Raw genomic sequence first — 23,346 nt, 5'->3', positions numbered from 1 at the left:
ATTTTTGCCATACCTCGAAAATTTGGTTTCTGAAATGGTGAAAAACAGTTAACGCTATAACCTCACAAATGAGTTCTAAATAGTTGTGTCTTTGCATGTTGTCATCAATTGTCTTCAAACATGTATAATGTATTTAGAAACAAAACTCTGAATTCACTTCACAGGGTTTTTTAAAATATGCACACTGTGTACCTTCTAGTAAATAAGTCAGCAGTCAAATCCCTATACTGCTCCTTCAAATTTAAATGTTTGCACAAGAGTAATTGAAGAAGCAACAAAGATCACATTTAATTATGTTAGAGAGCTTATGGAGTACTGAATGACACCAGCCTCACATTAAAGCTTCAAGAAGGGTCTCGTCTCTCTGAGTGCATCCTTACACTATTGCGTAGCCTCTTTTAGTTACTTAAGAACAGCATATGTTATTGGAAGCACACAGTACAACACTGAATGTCTTTAAAATTGTACAAGAAATGCAATATGGATTCAGCAGTTGTCATGATTACTCCCATTCCTCATGTGATTCTTCTTCACATTTTCTACCCAAAGACAAAGACAAGCAGGATTTATTAGTGGACATTAAAACACACGGTGGATTATTTCCGTTTTCGAGAACTTGGATTGGGTGATTAATTCCTACAACCCCAGGCCAAGATGTTGCATTACATTTTATATGGAACCTTTTAAGACTGCAAAGGCAGTAATTAAAGGTAGTGCTGAAAGCAAAGTTTTATTTTATGTGTGGAGTCTTCTGTTCCTGGTTTTGTGTTATTCCACCCCTCAACACAAACTCACTATTCAGCCCATTAGATGCTTGCGTGAGATGTGACCTTTGTTATGCTATTTCTGTCACTCCGCAGGTGAATGAACACCTGAGAGACATTCTTGTTGAAGAGCAGAAGCTGAGAGACGTTTCCCACCAAGAAGCAAGCACAACGCCCAAAGTAAAAACATCAAATCTGACCAAAACCACCATTAGCTTATTTCTTTACCAGGGGTTCACACACTATTTCATCCCTATTTTACCATTTTGGTCATACTAAAATTCATCATGTATTGCCATAACATTGACAGCTACTGTGGATATAAAAAGTCTACACACCCCTGTTCAAATACCAGGTTTTTGTTCTATAAATGACGAGACCAAGATAATTCATACCATTAAGGTGGCCCATTACCTGTGCAAATCCCCCAATAAATTTCAGATGTTCTATTAGGGGTTTCCTTACTGTTGTTTGTTTGTTCCTTTTCCTATCTAACAGAAGCCTGAAAGTTTTGTAGTAACACTGACTGCTATTTTAAAGTGTTCATAATTCCTTCTACCTTGTCCAAGAAACCCAAGTCCACCTGAAAAAGAAAAATAGCCCCAAAACATGATCTTGCCACCACCATGTATAACCAGGCTTCTGCTAGGAAGCAAAAAAGATCCAGGAAAAGACTACTAGAACATCCATTTTCTGAGCCACTTCTCCTCACTAGGGTCGCGGGTGTGCTGGAGCCTATCCCAGCTGTCATCAGGCAGGAGGCGGGGTACACCCTGAACTGGTTGCCAGCCAATCTCAGGGCACATAGAAACAAACAACCATTCGCACTCACAGTCATGCCTACGGGTAATTTAGAGTCTCCAATTAATGCATGTTTTTGGGATGTGGGAGGAAACCAGAGTGCCCGGAGAAAACCCACGCAGGCATGGGGAGAACATGCAAACTCCACACAGGCGGGGCCAGGGATTGAACCCGGTCCTCAGAACTGTGAGGCTGACGCTCTAACCAGTCGCCCACCGTGCCGCCTACTAGAACATCAAAAATGTATTTAGGATTAATCAGAGGCACTTAAGTGGTGGCAGGTGTGTGCTGACTCCCATTTAACGTTTGTTTAAATATGGTTAATTCAGGTTTTAGAGCTTGTGCACACTTGTGCAGTCACATTATTTGTTGTTTAATTTTACGTCCTCTCTCGAAAAGATTTTTAAAAATTGAATTGAGTTGTACAGGTTATATGCAACATATATGGTGGAAAAGTTTTTTTAATGATTTATCTTGGTCTCATTTTTCTATATCACAATAAAAAAAACATTCGTTTGAACTGTGGTCTGTAGACCTTTTATATCCACTGTACATATCATTTTCATACAAAAAAAGTTGAAGAATACAACAAACATGAATTTATCCCAGCAAACGGTTAAAAATCCCTTTGCAAGAAGCTATGAGCGTGCTTAATGATTAATTAATAATAGTCTAGTTTACAGCGTTTAACCCAATTTCTATTTTTCAACCTAAATTAAATTGTCTTAGCATTAGTATAAAAAAACTCCATGTAAAATTATCTAGATATTTTGTCATTTTAGCTACGGTTCATAATGTACAGGAAAAAGTTCACATATTTGTCTGTACGGAGAGCCAAACTAATTGTCTTCAGGGTTGAAGCTAAGCTAGGTGCTTTTGTCACTCACCCCACACTTCATTTGGTAAACAATATTTTTGAAAATGCCAAATTGCTGATGCAGCTGCTGTATTGGATCACTCTTAATCCTGCTTGTGTACATAATGTTCAGTATAAATAATATCTTAAAAAGTACATTAATATTTCCTGGATGTCTGAGTTCTTTTAGACTGAGCACAAGGAAAAGGATTTTCCTTGCCTTTTTTTTTGTTTTACTATTATTTTGTCTCCTCGCTGAATGCCAACCATAACATTTACAGACATAGTGGCATGTTTGCATCCACACAAGCAACTCAAACAGTACTGTAGTTCACACAGATCTTCCTACTAAATCAGACAGACAGATGAGCTGCTCAGTCACGCACCAGCTGCAGAGAAATGTTGGCATGAGCTGTGGCATTGCTCTCAAAGATGGGGGGGAAGACAGAGAAGGAAAAGCAAAATCAAAGCGACGGGGGGAAAATGTGGGAGACAGTGCTACGGATGCGCAGTCAGCTGGGGCAAAATGAGGAGTGGTGCGGTTATGTAAGAACAGTATGACACAACAAGCACATGGAAAGGCAAATGCACGCCTCACACTGAAACATACTGCTACATCACAGTGCCCAATTAGGTCAACTAATGCATGTTTCCACTAAGTGAAACAATTTAGCTCTGCTCACCATGCTACGATTTGAGGATCACAACACAGTAAACAAATACAAACAAAAAAGATATGCAGCATTAGTGGTCTTTTTTTTCTTAGGTTGGATTTACACTGCTGGTCCAAGTGCCGAATTCTGATTTCATGCCTACTGTATAAGCATTTTTTGTTTACTATTTCCATGTACATTTACAGATAAAGTGACACATAAATCACATAGTTGTGTTTACATTCACGGAACGTATGAAACAAATTTCACCTAAATAACTGCACAAGTGTTAACACCCGGCAGCGACAACACAGATTTGAACAATAATACATAAATAATGCAAATATTGCATGTTACATAGCATTTAGTTGACCTTTGCTGACTCGTTACCTGTTGATTTAGGCCCGCTACAGACAGAGCGATGTGGCCAAAAGCGACTGTACTGGGCAATCACAAAAAACAAATAGTCAGCGACTCCCCGCCGCACACACAATCAACTTGCTGCAATGGAAAAGAAATGCGCCCCTTTGTGTTCTTATCACAAAAGGACAATTTGTAGTGCCACATACACTGTACTCTATTATTATCTTAGCAGATTTTTATCTGAATTTCCAAAAGGTCTGATTCCGATCTCAAGATATTCGATTCCATGTGCTTTTTTCCCTTTACGCTGCCTTGCCGCATATCCAAATTGTGCCACTTGAGAGCAAAAAAATGGGAATAATGTCACTTGAACCGTGCAATGTTAATCCAGCCTTAGTATGTTCCTGTTTATCGCAACAAGGCAATATGTTTTTCCAATCTAATTGAATTATGAATCCACCGCAGATGTCTAGCTCCACCCTTTAGGTACTGTAAGACCGTGGTTAGCACCCCAACAGAAGGTCTGCGTATGGTACAGATCAGTTATTTTGGTACCCTTCATAATGGTTGACAATAGAAATACAACCAAATACAAATGACAAAGTATAGAGGTTTTCCCAAAAAAAAAAAATACTGCAATACCTGGGTCAACAGGCAATGGTTGTATCACCTGAACATTGTCCAGAAGACACTACCCCAAAACACATGCGAGGTTGCACATGTGGTTGTATTATGTACAGTGGCTGAGTCATATGGTGAGACTGTCCTTGTTATGGAACTAAATCACTTTGAAAAAGGCCTGCGGCTTTACACAAGTTGCTAAATTTGCTCAGTAAAGAAGAGCTTTTCATCTGCTGTGGGAGTTCCCCTGAAGCAGTTCTCCTGTGTCACATTACATGACATGAACTAAGGTATTTGAACACCAAGCCATGACACCTACAGGAAGGGAAAATGGTAGAAATTGTAGTGGAGTCTGTGGCTGTGACTCATCTGTTGGATGGGGATGAGGTGAGGGTTCTCGAGTTCTTCCACACCAAACTCATCCAAGCGTGTCATAATGAATCCTTGATATACCACACATTGTTTGTCTTGTAATTTGCATGTAACAACAATGGGGGGAGGCGAGGTCTTTTAAAGTATGTTCGCTCGCTCTCTGTGCCCGGAGCTCAAACAAACGTCTATTCATCGAGCTTGACACACTCGCAGGAGCCAATTTCACGCACACGCACTCACACACACACACACACACACACACACACTGATGCAGGAGCACAAGACACGTTGTCTATTCTGGGACGGTGTGAATAATCATTAATGGAGGTCTTATGACTAATTGCACGGCACATTTGTGGGTGGAGACTGAGAATACTTGTGCCGAATGTATAGTCACTGTGTTGGCATGCATGTAAGTCTTGCTCACATAGAGGTTAGAATGGGATTGTTTAAGTGTGATGGCTTTTGAGGGGACATTGACGTTTGTGTTCATAGTATTGTTTGTTTATACTGATTTGCAGTGTGTGCTGATCACAGTTTAGCACAAAAAATCTTAATACAGTGGTGCCTTGAGATACAAGCTTAATTTGTGCCGTGATCATGTTCGTAACGCAAAACACTCACATCGCAAATCATCTTTACCCATTGAAATGAATGGAAATGCCATTAATCTATTCCAGCCCCCCCAAAAAAAATTGGAATGTGGCTTATCAAATGACATATAGCTTGTATTGTATTGGTTGAGTGATGTGCAATAGCTTTTCTCTCATTATTGCTGTTTTTACATTTACACTTTTTGGCAGCACTATTCAGTATTCAATCTAAAAAGAACCCATACAATACATTTTCCCAAATGAATCTGCTTTTGTAAATACAGTACTTTTAAGGTAAGTTACATTGGAGGGTTAATATTATTGGTATAATGCAATGCAATTCTATATCACCTGGTGGTGGGCCTCGAAGGCGAGCGCCTGGTGGCCGGGCCTCCACCCATGGGGCCCGGCCGGGCACAGCCCGAAAGGGTAACGTGGGTCCCCCTTCCCATGGGCTCACCACCTGTGGGAGGGGCCATAGGGGTCGGGTGCAGTGTGAGCTGGGCGGTGGCCGAAGGCGGGGACCTTGGCGATCCGATCCCCGGCTACAGAAGCTGGCTCTAGGGACGTGGAATGTCACCTCTCTGGCAGGGAAGGAGCCCGAGCTGGTGTGTGAGGTCGAGAAGTTCCGACTCGATATAGTCGGACTCGCCTCCACACACACCTGGGGCTCTGGTACCAGTCCTCTCGAGAGGGGTTGGACTCTCTTCCACTCTGGAGTTGCCCATGGTGAGAGGCGCCGAGCAGGTGTGGTTATACTTATTGCCCCCCGGCTCGGCGCCTGTACGTTGGGGTTCACCCCGGTGGACGAGAGGGTAGCCTCCCTCCGCCTTCGGGTGGGGGGACGGGTCCTGACTGTTGTTTGTGCCTATGCACCAAACAGCAGTTTGGAGTACCCACCCTTTTTGGAGTCCTTGGAGGGGGTGCTGGAGAGCGCTCCCGCTGGGAACTCCATTGTTCTGTTCGGGGACTTCAATGCTCACGTGGGCAATGACAGTGAGACCTGGAAGGGCGCGATTGGGAGGAACGGCCCCCCCGATCAGAACCCAAGCGGTGTTCTGTTATTGGACTTCTGTGCTCGTCACGGATTGTCCATAACGAACACCATGTTCAAGCATAAGGGTGTCCACACGTGCACTTGGCACCAGGACACCCTAGGTCGGAGTTCGATGATCGACTTTGTGGTCGTGTCATCGGATAAGCGGTAGAGGATGGATGGATGAATTCTATATCACTATATGACTCTGTCTGTATTCGATTATTCAGATGCTCTAATATGTTCCAATACAGATTTGAAGAGATTTTACTGTATAATTAAATGTATGTATATAGATGGGGTTTCATTTTACATTTTTCTAATTCGTTTCAGGTTTCATCCAGACAGATATGAGGCCATCAGCGTTTGATGCAATTTTTTGGAGCACCTTTTTCCCTTTCCCATGGATCGCCCATTGTCATTTGATCAGCGTTGTAAAATTGCTGCCTGGGAAGAAGGTTTTCTGTCCCTGACTGTAGTTCAGAGCCAGTTTGAGAAGCTTTATGGCATCACACTGCTCCAATGGCAAATTTCTCAAAACAGGATCTGTTCTTGACAAACCATGCTTCTGAAGGCCTGCTGCTACCACCACTGATAAAACAGAGAACTCCTAGCGCAGGTGTTCACAATAGTTATACTTGTATGGATGCTTACACGGATACCTTGGAGAGTGATAAAGCTTTAGACGTACTTTTGAGGAACTTACCATTGTGCTACGGGTTGAAGCAGTGTGACAGCCCTAAAGGTTCTCAAACTGGTACTAAACTGCAGTCGGGGACAGAAAATTTTGCAACGCTTTCCCAATGTCAAGTGGCAAACCATGGTTGAGGGAATGATTGCTTGAAAAAACTGCAAAGCCTAAGCTATCAAATGATGATAGCCTCATGAATGATACCTGCAATGAAATAGAAAAAAAGGAAGTGTATCACGACGATGTGTAATTTAAACCCTCTAGGTTTTCCAGTTTTAGGAGCATTTGTCCCTTTAGTACATACATACAGTAACAGAACTTGCTTGTTACTAGCCCTAATGCTACTCTCTCCTGTTGTTGTCCAATCATCCTCCACCATCAAGTCTCCCAACAAATGGTACTGGAGACTTGTACCTGTAAGTCCATTCAGTCATAAAAAGCCCTTCTCCCCAACCTTTGTATCTAACCAGAATCATGTCACATTTCCCCCACTCCATCCCCAATCATCTTTGCATGTAACCTCAATCATATCACCATATTCAAGTACAGTGAAACAAATTTTAGAATTAGTAGAATTGATAATTTTTTTTTTTTTCTTGTCCAATGCAAGCGTGACTCCGCTCCGGGGTATTTATGGCCAAACTTGGAGTTTGAGACAATTGTAGTAATGTTGTCTCTGTGGCTTTAAACTGGCCCACAGGCAGGCAGACACAGAATATATCCGCAATTTGGAAGCCTATTATTAAGATCTAACTCACACGTGTTGTCGACTACAGCAGTGTTTCCCAACCGTTATTGAGCCAAGGTACAAATTTTACATTAGAAAAATCTCATAGCACACTACCTAAAAAAAAAAGTCACATAAAGTACTGTATATACCGCATACTGAAATAATGATCACCTTGTCTGATTTTACTCACTTTTCTTCGTGTGCAATTTGAGTATTTATTTGATCATAAACCTCTTATGTTGTATGACTAGCAACAGGCAGAAACATAGGTTTATTGTACATTGTGCCATCTAGTGGAAGAACATTTAATTGTTATGCCTGTCACTATATGTCACTGACATTGATGAACAAAGATACATATTTTTTTTAGTAAATAAGTAGGCTAATAATTGTCAGAGCAACTAAATTAAATTGGATAATTTCCCAGCACCACAGTCATATGATGCCACTGACTTGTACTGCAGATGCACAATGCTGCATTGGGTACAATTAATGTCAAAACAAGCACTTGCATCTGGTTATTTGCATGATTAATTGAACCGCAGTTGGTCTTGCCACCCCTTGCGTCCCTCCCCAGTTTGTATGCATGGAAAAAGAGCTGTATATAACCAGCCAGATGACACATGCAGTGTCATATTTGTAATGATATCTTTGTGTCGTTGCCATGGTTTCAGGCTCGGTACAGGAAGTCTCATGTCCAGCAGAGCAGCGCACCTTTGCTCCCCCTGGTGGACAACCTGTTGAAGGACAACACAGACGGCTGCGCTCTGGCGGCTCTGCTGCATTTCTACTGCCCACAGGCTGTTCGATTAGAAGGTGGGGGTTTGCATGTTGTTTGCAGAGGTTTCTTTGTTTTTTATTGCACTAGAGTGACAACCAAGGAACCCATTTCAGATTGGAAAAATCTCATGGCACACCACCAAACAGAAATGCCACAAAAGTCTCAATACGGAAATAATTATCTTGTTTTTCACAAATTCTTACTCGGTGTGAAATCTGGGCCTGATTTACTCGCAGGAAGCTATGACGTATTCTGTTGTAAGAATGGCAACAGGTGGATTCACAGATTTATTGTACCTTCTGTAGTCTAATGGAAGCGCATGTAATTGTTTTTCTGGTCATTATATGTGGCTGGCATAGATTGGTGAGTTTATACATGTAATTAATAATAATTTACTTTTTTTTTTGACAAATAGAATGGAGGCGGCACTTTAGGGACTGGTTAGCACATCTGCCTCACAGTTCTGAAGACCAGGGTTCAAATCCGGCCTCCCTCTGTGTGGAGTTAGAATATTATTTAAAAATAAAATGTGCCCCTCTGTGGAAAAAGTATGGACATCGTTGCTCTCAACTAAGTGACAGACAGCTACACACAAACCTAAAGCAGTCTGTTTTAGCTTTTCTTTTTTTTGCTTTTTTTTTAACTAAAAGCAGTTTAGTCGACAATGACCTTAGAAAGACTGCAAGGCAGGTAGAAAGGAGAAGAAACAAAGGCCATTTTGCTCTGCAATCTCATTTCTAAAAATGCTCTGGGTTGGGTTGTGATTGGTCACAAGGGCTGTGTGACGTTGGAGGACTAGCTGCTGCTAGTTCAAAGATAAACAACTCGAGCGTCAGCACTCTGAGCGCTCTCTCACACACACACACACACACACACACACGTGTACCAAATGTGAAAGTCGGTTTCTCATTAATTCAAAAATTGTTGACAGTTTGACACAGTAAAGGATAAATTGAAAAAAGGTCCTTATAGGTGTCATATGACAAACTGCACAAATCCCGATGATTCATCCTGTTTCAAATTTGTCATACATTCCTTCAAGAGTACTGGAGCATTTTGAGCGAGTGACTGCTTACACTTGAAGTATGAATATTTTTAATCAAGGCAAAATATGCTTGTTGTTGGTCTGCCAAGATATTTTTTAAAAAATATTAATAAGGTATGATTAAGGTATTATTATTATTATTCAGATTTTATCATTGTTATGAGTAGGTTTTTGGGGGGGTTAGCTACGTTTTTTTGTTTTTTTTTACTTGTCAAATCTTTCTGTTCAACGGGGAGATAATTTTGCTTAAATTAAGTAATACATTATTTTTTCATTACGTTGTTTTATTTTTAAACCTAGTTTTGCAGTGTACGAAATATTTTCTGTCCCATAAACATGGCCTTATCTCTCCCTCGACTTCCTGTCACCCCTCCCATCTGCGCACGCTTGACCCCACCCCCGGCCGAGCAGATATCTGCCTGAAGGAGATCATGTCTCTGGCTGACAGTCTGTACAACCTCCAGCTGGTGCAGGAGTTCTGCAGGGAAAACTTGAACCACTGCTGCCACTTCAGCCTGGAGGACATGCTCTACGCGCATTCATCCATAAAGGTAGGCGTTCACAAACTGGTTTGGAAAAATTCCGTACAGATTGGAGAAGTTTTTACTGACAAGATGTCTGAAATTCTAAAAAAAAAAAAAAATACATAACAAAACAATTACAAGGTCAACAGAACAACAGTCATCAAAGGAGAAAAAACACAAATTAAAACTAATGAAATTGATGCCAATGCGGACAGCTTGGTGGACTCGTGGTTGTCATGTCGAGAGGTTCTGGGTTTTGGAGATACGAGTTGTCGTTTGGCTGATTTATGTATTTATTTATTTTCTGCTTTGAATTGCCAACACAAATTTTAGATATGAGCAATGTATGGTGGCAATGAACTCAACTCAACTCGTTTCACAGTTTGTATTCAAATATCCAGCGCTTAAAGGGTTATAGGCCCTAAGACTATTGATGCTATTCGTTAGCCTGTCTATGGTGTTTTGTATTGTGTGTAGCATTAAGCTAGCAGAAGCCAATGTTATGTGGTTGATTTAAATTAAACATATGTATTAAACATAATTAAACATATGTAAATCTTTGTGTTATGTATAGTTTGACATTAAAATTCAAGCCTCTTTTTTTTGAAGAATTGCTTATTATCTGCCAAACTGTTTGTTTTGAAGTGAGCTGAGTTGATTTTACTGCTCATACAACACTTGTATCTGGAATTTTTGCTCGTAAATCAAAGCAAAAAATTGGCCGAATGACGGCTTGTATCGCGAAAAACTTGTTTGTCAGATAACCACTGTAGTTAAGTGAATAAACTTGTTTGTAATAAATAGGGCTGTCAAAATTAATGCATTCATTCATGTTAATTTCAAAAAATTATCGCATTAATCATGTATTACTGCAGATTAATCACACAATTATTTTTGACGCTTCTATTTTTGACACACTCCTTTACCTTAACTGCGGATGGATATCTGAAACGTGGTGCAGGTTGCCACAAGGCCAGTGATCAGGTCAACGCCTACGCCAATGCAAAGATGAGGGGAGCAGACTCCGACTGGTATGCTCGGCGGCAAATTTTGCTTCAAAAGTCACCCCGATGGGGCTTTCAATAAATAAATTTTGATTAATCAAAATTAAAAAGTGTGATTAATCTTCCTTAAAAAAAAATATTGCTTGTCAGCCCTAGGAATAAATAAATATTGTAAAAGAATGGCAAAGATGCAGAAAGTCATTGTTTCTGATTCTGAATGTGGATTCATCTGAAAAACATTAAAGAAAAGTTGTTTTGGAGAATAAGGAGAAAGACAGCGGGTTATGACTAATAGGGGAGAATGAGTCACGCAAGGAAAAACATGCGTGACTACATAATAATACATTAATGTGTGTGTGTTGCCTGCCTGACTCTTCCTGAGGTTATGTGCGCCTCTGTATGTGCATGCAAGGACGTGAAGACAATTAAAAAAATTTTTTTGCTAGAACGAGTATTGCTGCGCCGCCAGACGAAATGAATATGACAGTCTGTGTGTGACCGCGTCCCTCAGTAGCACAGAGGACAGACCCTCCCAATCCTGGCCTGTCTCTGCCTGCCTCTCTTGTTCGCTCCCCTTGTCATCCCCACTGCTTTTGTACAACAACAAAAACATGGGAACTTTACACACAATACAACCACCAATTGTGGCTATGGCTAATCAATGCCAACTTGCCATGTAATAGGATCTCTGTGGTGTCGGAATTGGACGAAGCAGCGAAGTCTTAGTGGTTAAATAATGTGTAGAGAGTGTGGGCGGAAACATTCCCATTCCAGGCACAGCTGACTTGCAGACTAGAAAACATCTCTTTTGAGATCCTTCCAAAGCATGTTTGTTTGTTCGTTGGTCTCCAACACTTGCTTTTCACTCTCTTGTGAGCACCACAACACTTGATATTCACCAGACCGGTTCTTTTTAAAGCCATCCATGAATCCATTCTCTATAGTGTTTATCTTCACTTGAGTTGTTCGGTGAGCTGGAGCCCATCCCAGCTGACTATGGGTGAGAGGCAGGGTACAAACAATCATTCACACCCACATTCACACCTATAGGCAATTTAGCGACTACAATTAACATACCATGCATGATTTTGGGATGTTGGAGTAAGTCGGAGTACCAGGAGAAAACCCATGCAAATCAAACAAGTAATAACAAAATATATCAGCCATTCATCCATTTTCTTCACCGCTTATCCTCACTAGTGGGCTGCTGGAGCCTGTCCCAGCCATCTCCGGGTAGGGGGCGGGGTACACCCTTAACCTGTCGCCAGCCAATCGGAGGGCACATTGAAACAAACAACCATTGGCACTCACATTCACATCAATATAATATAATTAATAAAAAATCAATATAATATTATTTGTATTCAATCTCTCCATGCTTAGACACAAGGGTGGGTGCGGCAAAAGAGTACCTTGATACCTCACATCATGAACTCTCACAGTACATGATCCAAAATGCGGTATCTATACTCTCATCGAGGACCACTGGTGGCACGTGGGCTTCTCGTGGCTTACGAAATAATCGCTGAATTAATTGTTCAACCTGCATGTTTCAACTTCAACATTTTTTTATAATCCAGTACATTACTTACTTACGTGTATTAAGTACAGTTCTGTTGTATTTAATATTTAAATATATTTGCATTTAATCATTTAGAAACATTTATTTAGGTACACTTTTTTTTTATTTACTTTTTTATTCGATACATTTGAATGTAATCATTTAAGTACAGTTATACTATTTATATTATTTTTACAGTTATACTATTTGTATTATTATTCTATACTTAAGTGCAGTCTCAATATTGAAACTGTGCATAATGTTACAGTGGCTTTTAATATTAAATATACTTTTTAGGAATAAAACCTCTGCTTCATTTTTGATGAACTCGGGCCTAGTGTATTTTAACGTTGGTCATGTTGGTGATACATGGAGAGTTTTTTTGTTGTTTTTTTTCGGTGGTACTTGGTGTAAAAAGTTTGAGAAACACTGGTTAAAGAAGTTCAAAAATCAATTTGCAACAAACCTCATCGTTGTACCTCAAATTATGTCTTGATGATGACTATCCATATCCTGTAATTATTTTATCAATAAATATGGTCACGTAATGATAAAAAAAAAGTTATCTTAACGCTGACTTGACAGATCAAGTGACATGAGAATGTTTATAGTTACTATTTCTCTGCATATTTCTTTGTTTATAAAAAGGATCTAATTACTGGATTGTGTTAAATGTATCAAACAATGAGGAAAATTCCTGTAAAGAAAGACTGTTCCATGTGTGCTGCCATGCACGTAAATCATCTGTATTGGCCTCAACTGCAAATGGCTTTGTTGTTAAAACAAACTTTAATGCGTTGTGCATCCAACTGCGTATGTATGACATAAGTAAACTGATTTCCAGATGGGGTTTTGACTGCTTTCAGGAGGCTTGTCATTGGACACCACAGACAGTAAAGCCTGTACAGATTTCCCAGTCCAGTACACTTCTTATCCAGTTACCTAGCAACACAGGCCCTGACCCAATAGATCAGCCACATGGCTTGTACAACATTGTCATCATCCAGCATCCTTAAACAAGCACGTGGTGAAACAGGTGCAATATAAATAGACACATTTTTAACATATTGCAGGAATATACACGCACGGTTTTGACTGACGTGTCAATGAAGTGGGAGTTCATTGTGGGTATAGTTTTGCATTGGTGAACAATTCCGTGATACTAATGTTTATATTCTCCCCATTCATGCAGCTAGATAACACAGCCAAAATATTAAAATTCCATCTCATTGTGTATAATTATAACATTTTCATTAAGTGTGTGCCTGTGTGTTGTCGCAGAGTAACTACCTGGTGTTTCTGGCTGAGCTTTTCTGGTGGTTCGAAGTGGTCAAACCCTCCTTTGTGCAACCCAGAGTCTTTGACCCAAATGGTACAGCCTGCAACTTAACGATCAATAACAATATCAGAATGCTACTTGTTAAATTGGTACAACATGAAATTGTGAAAACTAACTGTAAGCTCTCTAACTCCGCAGCCTGTGAGCCTGTAACATCCCGTAGAAATATGGCTCCTGTGTCCAAGCAAAACAATGTGGACAGACCTGATAGCCCAGAGGACGTCTGTGATGAAGGTATATACTTCTATTTGTTTTTTAGTTTTAAGGAAATGGCAAAAAAGACACTAAAAATCTGTTACAGACATCGTCGAAAAATTTTAAGCTTATTGGACATGTTTTTCACCATTCTAAAACATCATGGCAACTTCTAGTGTAATCTAGAGTAGTGTTTACCAACTTTTATTCAGTCAAGGCACATATTTTACATTAGAAAAATGTTACAGCATACCACCCAAAAAAAGTCACAAAAAGTATAAATGAAATAATGATTAGCTTGCCTCAATTTACTCACAAATATACTTACTCTGTGCAAAATCAGGGCCTGCTTAGTTATCACTAAGCTATTATTCTTGTTCCGGGTCGGCTGGCCATTTAGGCACGGGGGGGGGGGGGGGGGGGGGGGGGGGGGGGGGGAATCACCTCCAATATATGACTATTAGCTCTTAAAATCAAAACGCTAACACAGATTCAAATATCAAGCAATGACCAATTAATGGGCATTACAAATGGTAAACCCAAAGTATGGCTGCTTACAATCTGTGGGGGGGGAGGGACAAATTAATTGAGAACTATGTAAACATGTAAAAATGACAAACTGTCCAGAGAAGAGGGTAGAAAAGAAGAAGAGGAGAAAAAAAAGGGAGAAAGAAAGTGGTAAAGCAAAACTAAAATATCAGTTGTTATCAATTACTGTATATAACGTGTACTTTTAAATTTATAACTTGCTTCTGAGCGATGAGCCTCAATCAGCATGGTAGACTAATCAGTAAATAACCATAAATCATAATCCTGTAATATTAAAACAAATGTGTAGATCATAAATTGCTGATAGTAGCATATAAAATCTCACTTAGGGTGTCACTTTAAAAAAAAAAATATGTTACCATCGCATATCGGTATTTGCAAATTATCATTTTCGCAGCTTTTTTGGGATAAACCTGTCCAACATTATTTGCTGAAAAACACCATAACAGAAAAGTTGTGCTTTGTGGCCAATTTGTGGCATCTGTAGGCAAACCTTTGAGAGGGCGTGCAGATTTTGGGAATTCACGGCTCCAGCTCACGAATAGTGGGGATTACGGGACTGTGCTGTTTTACTGAAATTTTTGTCTTGCCCTCTGAATTAGTTGTAATGAAGAGATCTACCTCCATGTCCTTTGTGGATGGTTGTGTTGGGACTTGGCCACAGGAGAGACGGTTTGTACCTAAAATCCACACCTTTCCTACTAAAGCAGGTAATCCAATACAATAATAATAATAATAAAAAACCTTCATCCTTTAGCTCTTCCACACGTGGAATCTCCTTTGAGATTCCTCTGGATGGAGATGCCACATTGCCGTCCTGTAAAGCGCCCTCCCTGAGCGGTATGACCCGCTCCGCCAGCAGCGACGGCCTGGGGTTCAAAGTTCACTATGCACCTCGAGGTGGCATGAAGCGCCACGTGTCCCTCACGCCTCACGTGAATGGACAGAGTGGACACATCGCAGAGGATGAGGAAGACTTCATCCCCCACAAACCGCTGGGCAGGAACAACACCTTCTCGATCAAGAACCAAAGCAGGTGCAGTGTCATTGTTTAATCAAAAATATCTACCAAAACAATGTTAGACATTATTGCCAAACCAGGCATGGACTTTCCCAGTGGAACAATTAGGAAAAAGCTTGTCTATTGGACTACATTTCCTTGCTTGATTATGTGGAAGAGGCAACATGGTGTGTTATTGGTTGGCATGTCTGCCGCACAGCCAAGAGGTTCTGGGCTCAAATCTCAGCTCAGGCCCTCCTGTGTGAGGCTTGAAAAGGAAGATGCGGATGGCCACAAAAAAAAAGGAAACCGGCTAGAATTCTCCCCATTCACTGACTACAGAAATGTATTTCTTATGAAAGCTTGTGTATTTTAAACTGGCTGTTATATCTGTGACATTGCGATGCCATCCACCAGCAATTCACATTTTGAATCGTAGCAAAATGACTGGCCAACAGTCGGCCACTTATCAAATCTAGGGACAGAACCCTGGATACTGCGTGACATCGCTTGGTGTGCGAGGGACCTAACCTACCCATAGGTATGAATGTGAATGTGAGTGTTTTTTGTGCCCTGCAAGTGACTGGCAGTCCAGTCCAGTCCACCACTCACCCAAAGTCAGCTGGGATAGGCTCCAGCTTCCCCGTGACCTTAATGGGGACAAACGGTATAGAAAATTGATGGGTAGATGCTCTGAACAGAAATTTCACTGAGACTAATGATTAATTAATCAATTATTATTATTTTTTGATTGTCATTTTGAAAAGTACAGGAGACTCTCTTTATACATATTATGAACTCCTGACATTTTTATTGACTGATGACCAAACCAGGGTGTAGTCTGCCTCGCTCCCAAAGTTAGCTGGAATAGGCTCCAGCTCGTCTCCAACCCTAATCTGAAGAAGTGGTATATGGAACGATAGATTCCGAACACCTGTTTTCGTGCCAGTGTTGTTGACGAGATTAATGATCAAGGCGTTATCCTAGTGTGAATCTCGGTAGTTTTTAAAACCTGGGAGGAAGCTGGAGTACCTGGAGAAAACCCACTCAACCACAGGGAGGATATGCAAACTCCACCCAGGAAGGCTGGAGCTGCGATTCTAACCCTGAAACTCAGAATAGTGAGGCAGATGTGCTAACCACTTGTGAACTGTGTCGCCAAATCCAAAAATATTATTTAAAAATCCTAATTAATAATTGCTCATTAATTTCCCAAAATTTACTGAAGGAAATATAGTCATGTGTCCATCCCTAGGAGTCATTTTTGTGTGTGGCTTTTGGATCCATATTTAAAGTCTCCAAAGCTTTAATGAGCACTTCTGCCCTGACTCTAGGCATCCCAATGGAGTACTCCCCGACACCAATCACCGTGGTAATCACAGCGGCCACATCAGCCCCTCGACCCCTCCGAGCATCGAGGAGGCACTAAAGATTATCCACGACACAGAACGGCCCCACGCCAGCCTGGGCTTGGGAGACCAAGACAATGGCTTCTTTCTCCATGGTGCTCAACCTTCAGGGCCTCCGGGGGCCACGGGTCAAGGAGACGACCCGGGTGCAGCTAAGGCCCGGTTCATTGACCATGACCCTAATTCGCTCTCCACTGACGACACAGGCATTCATGTGAGGACAGAGGAAATCCAAAGCTTGGATGAAGACTCCTCTCTGAGAGACTATTCAGATATAGACCCAGACTGTGAGACCATGGCACGCTCGTGCCCCCTGCCTGAGAGGGAGAGGAATTGGGAAGGACGGTGCAAAGGGGTTGGTGAGTCAAACCCCGGATTTAGCAGTGGCAGAGAGGATGGAGAAGACAGGAGTTCAGCACCCACCCTGCCCAGATCCCACACTGTGAGTCCCGCCTCATCCTACGGTGGTTCGGGAGGCGGCATGGTGCGCATGACGAGCTTCGCCGAGCAGAAATTCAGAAAACTGGAGGGAAGGAGCAGTGGAGGAACGACACCGGAGAGTTCAGATGTCAACACACCGTATAGACACCCAGCAAGGAACAGTTGCTCACAGGTTTGTGTTGCTCAACCCACGCTAAATCCAACTGTCACATTTGTCTAACAGTTGGATTTAGCGTAAATCAATTAGCAATGCCTGTAGAGTGAGGCGACTGCTGTTGTGTTTCTCAAACGCTACATTGGTGCAGCACTAACATATTACCTCACATCAAAATAATATAAATGACAGAGGATTGTATCATACAGTAGACGTTTTTATAGCGCACTGTGATATACATCGTAATATCGCACAGCAATATCGCACAGCACACTTAAATCAGTTTTTCCCAACATTTATTAAGTTAAGGCGCATGTTTTACGTTACAAAAATTTCACAGCACACCTCCAAACAAACATGTCAGTACAGCCTGCCACTGTTGGTAGGGGAAGAGTAAGGAAAATCTGATAGTAAGTGATGGCCATTGCCTAGATGCCACAAGATGGTATCAAAGCACGATTCTATTATGGCCAAAGCACCTCCCCTCACTTCAACATAGTTCCGTGAAACTAAGATGCAACAAGATGGAGCAAAAGCAAACTTTTCTATTACAGTACACAGGGCTTTGGTGCCATCTTGCGGTATCGTCATTTATTCAGAAAGCGCATTAAAACAGCAAATGGGGTAATTTTTCAGTGAATATATATAAAAAAGTAGAGGTTGTGGGCACTGTACATCAATTTAATTAATTCATTCATTCATTCATCTTCCGTTCCGCTTATCCTCACTAGGGTCGTGGGCTACTGGAGCCTATCCCAGCTATCTTCAGGCGAGAGGCGGGGTACACCCTGAACTGGTCGCCACCCAATCGCAGGGCACATATAAAGAAACAATCATTCGCACTCATATTCACACCTACGGGCAATTTAGAGTCGTCAATTAACCTACCTTGCATGTTTTTGGAATGTGGGAGGAAACCGGAGTGCCCGGAGAAAACCCACGCAGGCACGGGGAGAACATGCAAACTCCACACAGGCGGGGCCAGGATTTGAACCCCGGCCCTCAGAACTGTGAGGCAGATGTGCTAACCAGTCGTCCACCGTGCCTCCCAATTTAATTCAATTATATTTATATAGCAACAATTCACAGCAGAAGCTTTACATAAGGAGCAGGTCTAGAACCACGACGCTCCTCATACAATACTATATTGAAAATAATATACTGTAATACTATATTGAAATAATGATGAACTAGTTTCAATTTACTCACAAATTTACCTACTGGATGTAAAATGTGGACCTCTTTAGTTTAACACAAAGCTATTCTGTTTTATGAATGACAACAAGTGGTGACAGAGGTTAATTGTACCAGCTCTTTGCCACGTAGTGGAAGTTGTTATGATCGTCACTGTACGTCGCTGGCATAGATAGATGAACTAAGATACATTATTTGGAGTAAATACATAATACTTATGTTTTGGAACAATTAAGTGAAATTGGATAATTTCCTGCAGCACACATTGGGAATCACTGGCTTTAATGTAATTGTTCACTGGTTTTATTTTATTTTTTTAGATTGGTACACCCCCTTTGCCAATCACATCACCTTCTCCAGTCACACCTTCTCCCCGAGACCCCTCCCAACTGATAGCCTCAGAGATGATCCAGCTGAGGATGAAGCTGGAGGAAAAGCGCAGAGCCATTGAAGCCCAAAAGAAGAAGGTAAGCAAAGTAAAAAGTAGTTAAAATTGGTGTAGTTCTTGCCGGTGGTACTCATATTATCCTCTTCCCAGGTGGAGGAAGCATTTACACGGCATCGTCAGAAGATGGGTAGAACAGCCTTTCTGAATGTAGTGCGAAGAAAAGGCGTGACCAGCCCACTCAGTCCCAATTCGAGCGGAGGTCTAACGCCTTCGCCAAAGACGCTAACCAGCCATGGCAGCATGGAGAGGGCAGAGCGATGCAAGCCTGATGGTGCGGCTCCCAAATCTTCCTGTGAAGATGGAGGAGGTAGGCAACCAAGCAATCATGACTAGTTATCTTTTGTTCACCCACTGTATTGCGGTTCACCTAAAGCAAATCATGTTTGTTTACTTCATGTTTCTCATTAAAAACATTACCAACATTGAAACTTGATCCAGTGAGAACTAGACTGGGCTAACTCAATTTTTGTCCTTTTTAAGTTAAGTGAAGAAATGAATAGATAAAAGGCATTGCTTTCAGATTAATACTAGTCTAAATCAAGGTTTAGTTACAATTTTGAAATAAAGGGGGCAGTCCATTATTACACTCAGCACTTTAACTTAGGTGCCAGTGCATCTGCAATTTAGTGCAAGCAAATGTTATTTATCATCTTCTGTCATCTTATCATCTCATGAAATATTGATTTATTTGACAGATGTTTGGTGTTAGACCACTATTGCACTAAACCTTTATTAGAAGCTAAAACTTTAAATGACAAAAAAATTTAGTTAGCCTGCTCTGGTTCTCAGTGCCTCAGTTGTCTTCAGTTTTAATAACATTAAAATTATTGCAAGCAAAACCCTTTTTAAAATAAAGTGAACAGCCATTGAAGAAATTATTTTCCCTGACTTCTATTTTTAAATCAAGTTATGACTCAATCAATCCTTTTTTTGTGATAATATTAAGATGCAGTTATACATTTATGCAGTTTCACAGTTATAACGCCCCTCCAAGAAAAAAACCATAATGAAAATGTGGCCTGTGAAAAAAATTATCTTGACACCACTGTCTTCCATGGTTTCTTTTGATCACAGTTTTTCACCTATTGTGGGTGAGTCTGTACCTCCCACAATCAATTGGGGTCACTTAATAACAGTAATTCATTTATTTTTCATTATTAAGTTTTTTCTTTGCTAATTGGTTGGGGAAATTAACATGGTTCTACTGCTACAATGGTGCCTGTGGAGACCAGTTTGACTCAAGTTACCAAATATGGTGGAATCCTGACATGAGATGAAAACACTTCCTTCGAAGTTATTATTACACTATGTCACACAAATATTCAGTGGGATTTAATAAAGAGCTGATTTTATTTGTTTTCATTTAAAAGATCAATGATGCTCATCACTCGACTTCACCTTTTTCCCTCAGAATCTCATATATGAATTAAAATAATTCAACCAAGTTTTCAGAGGCTCATCCAATTCTGTATGTGATGCAGGTTTAACGCCAGGGGAAACTGACCTTGCAGATTACACTCGCTCCATCGAGAGGCTGAACACATCACTGGGGTTCCTCCAAACAGAGATGCAGCGACTGGCTCAGCAGCAGGAGAGGATCATGTCCATGAAAGAACAACAGCAAAAAGCTTGGGTCATTCCTCCCCCTGCGCCATCACCACACAGGTAGGCCATATACCACTGTGGTTGGTACCCCACTAAGAATGTGCAGAACTGATTTAGATGACATTGAGTTGACAGGAGACCAAACTGCTTGGAAAAGGGAACCTTAGTGTTATGCTCTCATAAGTCATGAACTCTAACCTTGTTTTCCCTCCCCAGGCAGCTCCGTGAGTTGCGTAGCAGCAGTGTCACAGGCCGAGGATCAACCAGAGGGTCGGTGGGTTCCTTGTCCCCCATTTTGTCCTCGTCTGGCTCTGCCAATTCCGTCAGTCGTCCCGCCGCTGGCCTTAAGCGACGGCCGGCCTCCTTCCACGCCAGAACACCTCGAATTCCGCGGCCGAATGATCTGAAGATCACGCCCATCAACCGAATGCTCAACACCCCCACCTCGGTAGACAGCTTACCGAGACTGAGGCGGTTCACGTCGAGCCAAACTCATACCAGCTCGTTTGCATACTTGAGTTACGACGAAGGATCCTGGAATAGCAAGAGCCCGAAGACCAAAGAGAGCAAAGAAAACACTAAGGACAAAGAAGAGATGGTGGAGAAGAAGAGTGCAGGCACTCCTCAGTCTCCCGCAGCCAAAGAGAAGGAAGAAGGATCAGAAGGTCCAGAGGAAACTCCGCTAAGGAATGAACAGTCAAGGACTTCAGAGGTCTTGTGTCAGCCGATGTCTGAGGTCCAAGGCAACAAAAACCTTCAGGACAAGAGAGAACTTGTGGAGGTTACGCTGTCTGGAATCTGGCCTGCAGAGAGCCAAGCTGAGGAGACAACTGGAGAAACCGGAGAAGACCAGAAGATGTGCTGTGGATTTTTCTTCAAGGTGAGGTGGAGCAACAGTAGATCCAATATAAGTCATTGGATCTACTGTCATCAGTCATCAGCACATGTAGATGTTTTACAATTTTGATAAAAATGCTTACCATGGGGCAGTTTCTCTGGAGCCAATGTTTTGTGATTGTTTTATTTTTTTGCTTGAAGCTAGCAATACCTTTAAAAGATGAATCTCATTTTTGTTGAATCCTTCTTGGATAATTCTAAGATATAGGGTTAAGAATGACACTTTAAAAAAACAAAACCTTTGATATGATCTTTCCCACTTTCCTCCAGAAAATTTGGATTTCCGCTGGGGAGTAATGAAAAAATGGAGTGGGTTTTTCCAACAAAAGCCTCTCCAGGTCCATGAATTGGTGGAAGTAGGCATGGGCTGGTATCAGATTCTGACTGTGTAATACTATTTGGCAAAATCATTTTTTTCCATGGAACGTGCTATGTAGTTACATAAGTACACATAAAAAATAAACTAGAATTTTTCCAAATGAAATCAAAATGTAGTACAACAGAAAAAGTACTTCTTTCTCAGAAAATGAATAGCTACTTCCATGCTCCTCGTTTGGTGAAGTAAGGTCAGAGTGGAAACAAAGTGATGTTAGCCATGCTAGTGCCAGTTATTTGCCTTGGTAGCGAGTCTACAGTATTTATTTGTTGCATTGTAGACATGCAAACTTTGGTAGCTGATTCCAAACGTTCGTTTCAGGGCAGCCTTATATTAATGTATTAACGTTATCTTGAATTTGTCAAAGATTGGTGGCGCTCTTATGAATGTGACATCGTGTTGGAAGAATTGCCTCCTTAGCAGCCAGTTTCGTAAGCAGGTTTTGGATGGGTCCTGTCACTTTGCCTGCACTGACGGCTTTTAGTAATTTGTTTTTAAAAAAAGTTACTTTTTAAAACCACGTTATACCTTGTAACTGGGAACCAGCCCATGCCTAGGTGGAAGATGATTGTGTTTTTCATGCATCCAGCCACACGCCCAATGTTATTTCATTGAACTCTTTCTCTGAACGTTGTCCATATTTAATGACGTAATGCAATGGTATAGCTTAATTATAAGGCCTTTGATGCTACCTGAGTTATAAGCATCCAGAAATATATAGGGTGATTGAAAAGTAACTCCCTATTTTTAAGTACCGTAATTTCTTGTGTATAATGCGCACCCATGTATAATGCGCACCCCCAAAATTGACCTCAGAATTCTGGAAAACCCTTCTACCTATGTATAATGCATTTTTACAATCCATGGTACTTGTAATTTATTTCTGAACGATAATTCTTACAAGAAATGAACATGAGAAGAAAGAGTTTTATTTAAAACTTAATATTGGCGCCAGCATTAGCCACCAGTTTCTCAAGCCGTCTGGGAACCGCATTAACTGATTTCACAAGGAACTCTTGTGGGATGGAAGACATAACTTCTCGTATTCGCCCTTCAAGTTCTTCCAAAGTCCTTGGTTTGGTAGAATAGACTTGCTCCTTTAATCATGGAACATACACCAAAAAATTGAAAAACAATATGACAACATATTAATAAATTATAAGTATTTTACAATGGGGAGTTACTTTTCAATCACCCTGTATAAATAACCACTGGTGGATCTGTTCGGTTACAACGTCTCAACTTTTGACCAAAGTAGTCATGAAACTGGAAGTACCGTAGATGTACCATTGTTGACTCCTCTACCAGATTGAGAGCCTCTGCAGACAAAATGTAATACAGTTG

At 41.1% G+C, this 23,346-nt stretch overlaps 1 protein-coding gene across 2 annotated transcripts in view; it reads left to right on the top strand.

The window, feature by feature from the left end:
- Positions 1–23,346, top strand: part of camsap2b (calmodulin regulated spectrin-associated protein family, member 2b) — a 57,180-nt gene that overhangs the window by 25,135 nt on the left and 8,699 nt on the right. Inside the window, exons 5-16 of one of the 2 annotated variants that reach the window (XM_061796299.1) lie at positions 861–944; positions 8,155–8,296; positions 9,718–9,857; positions 13,677–13,767; positions 13,873–13,968; positions 15,081–15,150; positions 15,236–15,514; positions 16,813–17,500; positions 18,997–19,143; positions 19,215–19,431; positions 20,606–20,789; positions 20,946–21,609. In XM_061796299.1, the coding sequence (XP_061652283.1) occupies positions 861–944; positions 8,155–8,296; positions 9,718–9,857; positions 13,677–13,767; positions 13,873–13,968; positions 15,081–15,150; positions 15,236–15,514; positions 16,813–17,500; positions 18,997–19,143; positions 19,215–19,431; positions 20,606–20,789; positions 20,946–21,609 (2,802 nt within the window). Of the gene's footprint in view, positions 1–860; positions 945–6,879; positions 7,167–8,154; positions 8,297–9,717; positions 9,858–13,676; positions 13,768–13,872; positions 13,969–15,080; positions 15,151–15,235; positions 15,515–16,812; positions 17,501–18,996; positions 19,144–19,214; positions 19,432–20,605; positions 20,790–20,945; positions 21,610–23,346 lie in introns of those variants that run through there. The other variant, XM_061796300.1, reaches the window with a different exon arrangement.

Source organism: Phyllopteryx taeniolatus, chromosome 14 (genome assembly GCF_024500385.1).
Source record: "Phyllopteryx taeniolatus isolate TA_2022b chromosome 14, UOR_Ptae_1.2, whole genome shotgun sequence".
Taxonomy (NCBI): domain Eukaryota; kingdom Metazoa; phylum Chordata; class Actinopteri; order Syngnathiformes; family Syngnathidae; genus Phyllopteryx; species Phyllopteryx taeniolatus.
Note: the sequence above shows the minus strand (reverse complement) of the source record. Positions and strands in the feature narration are given on the sequence as shown.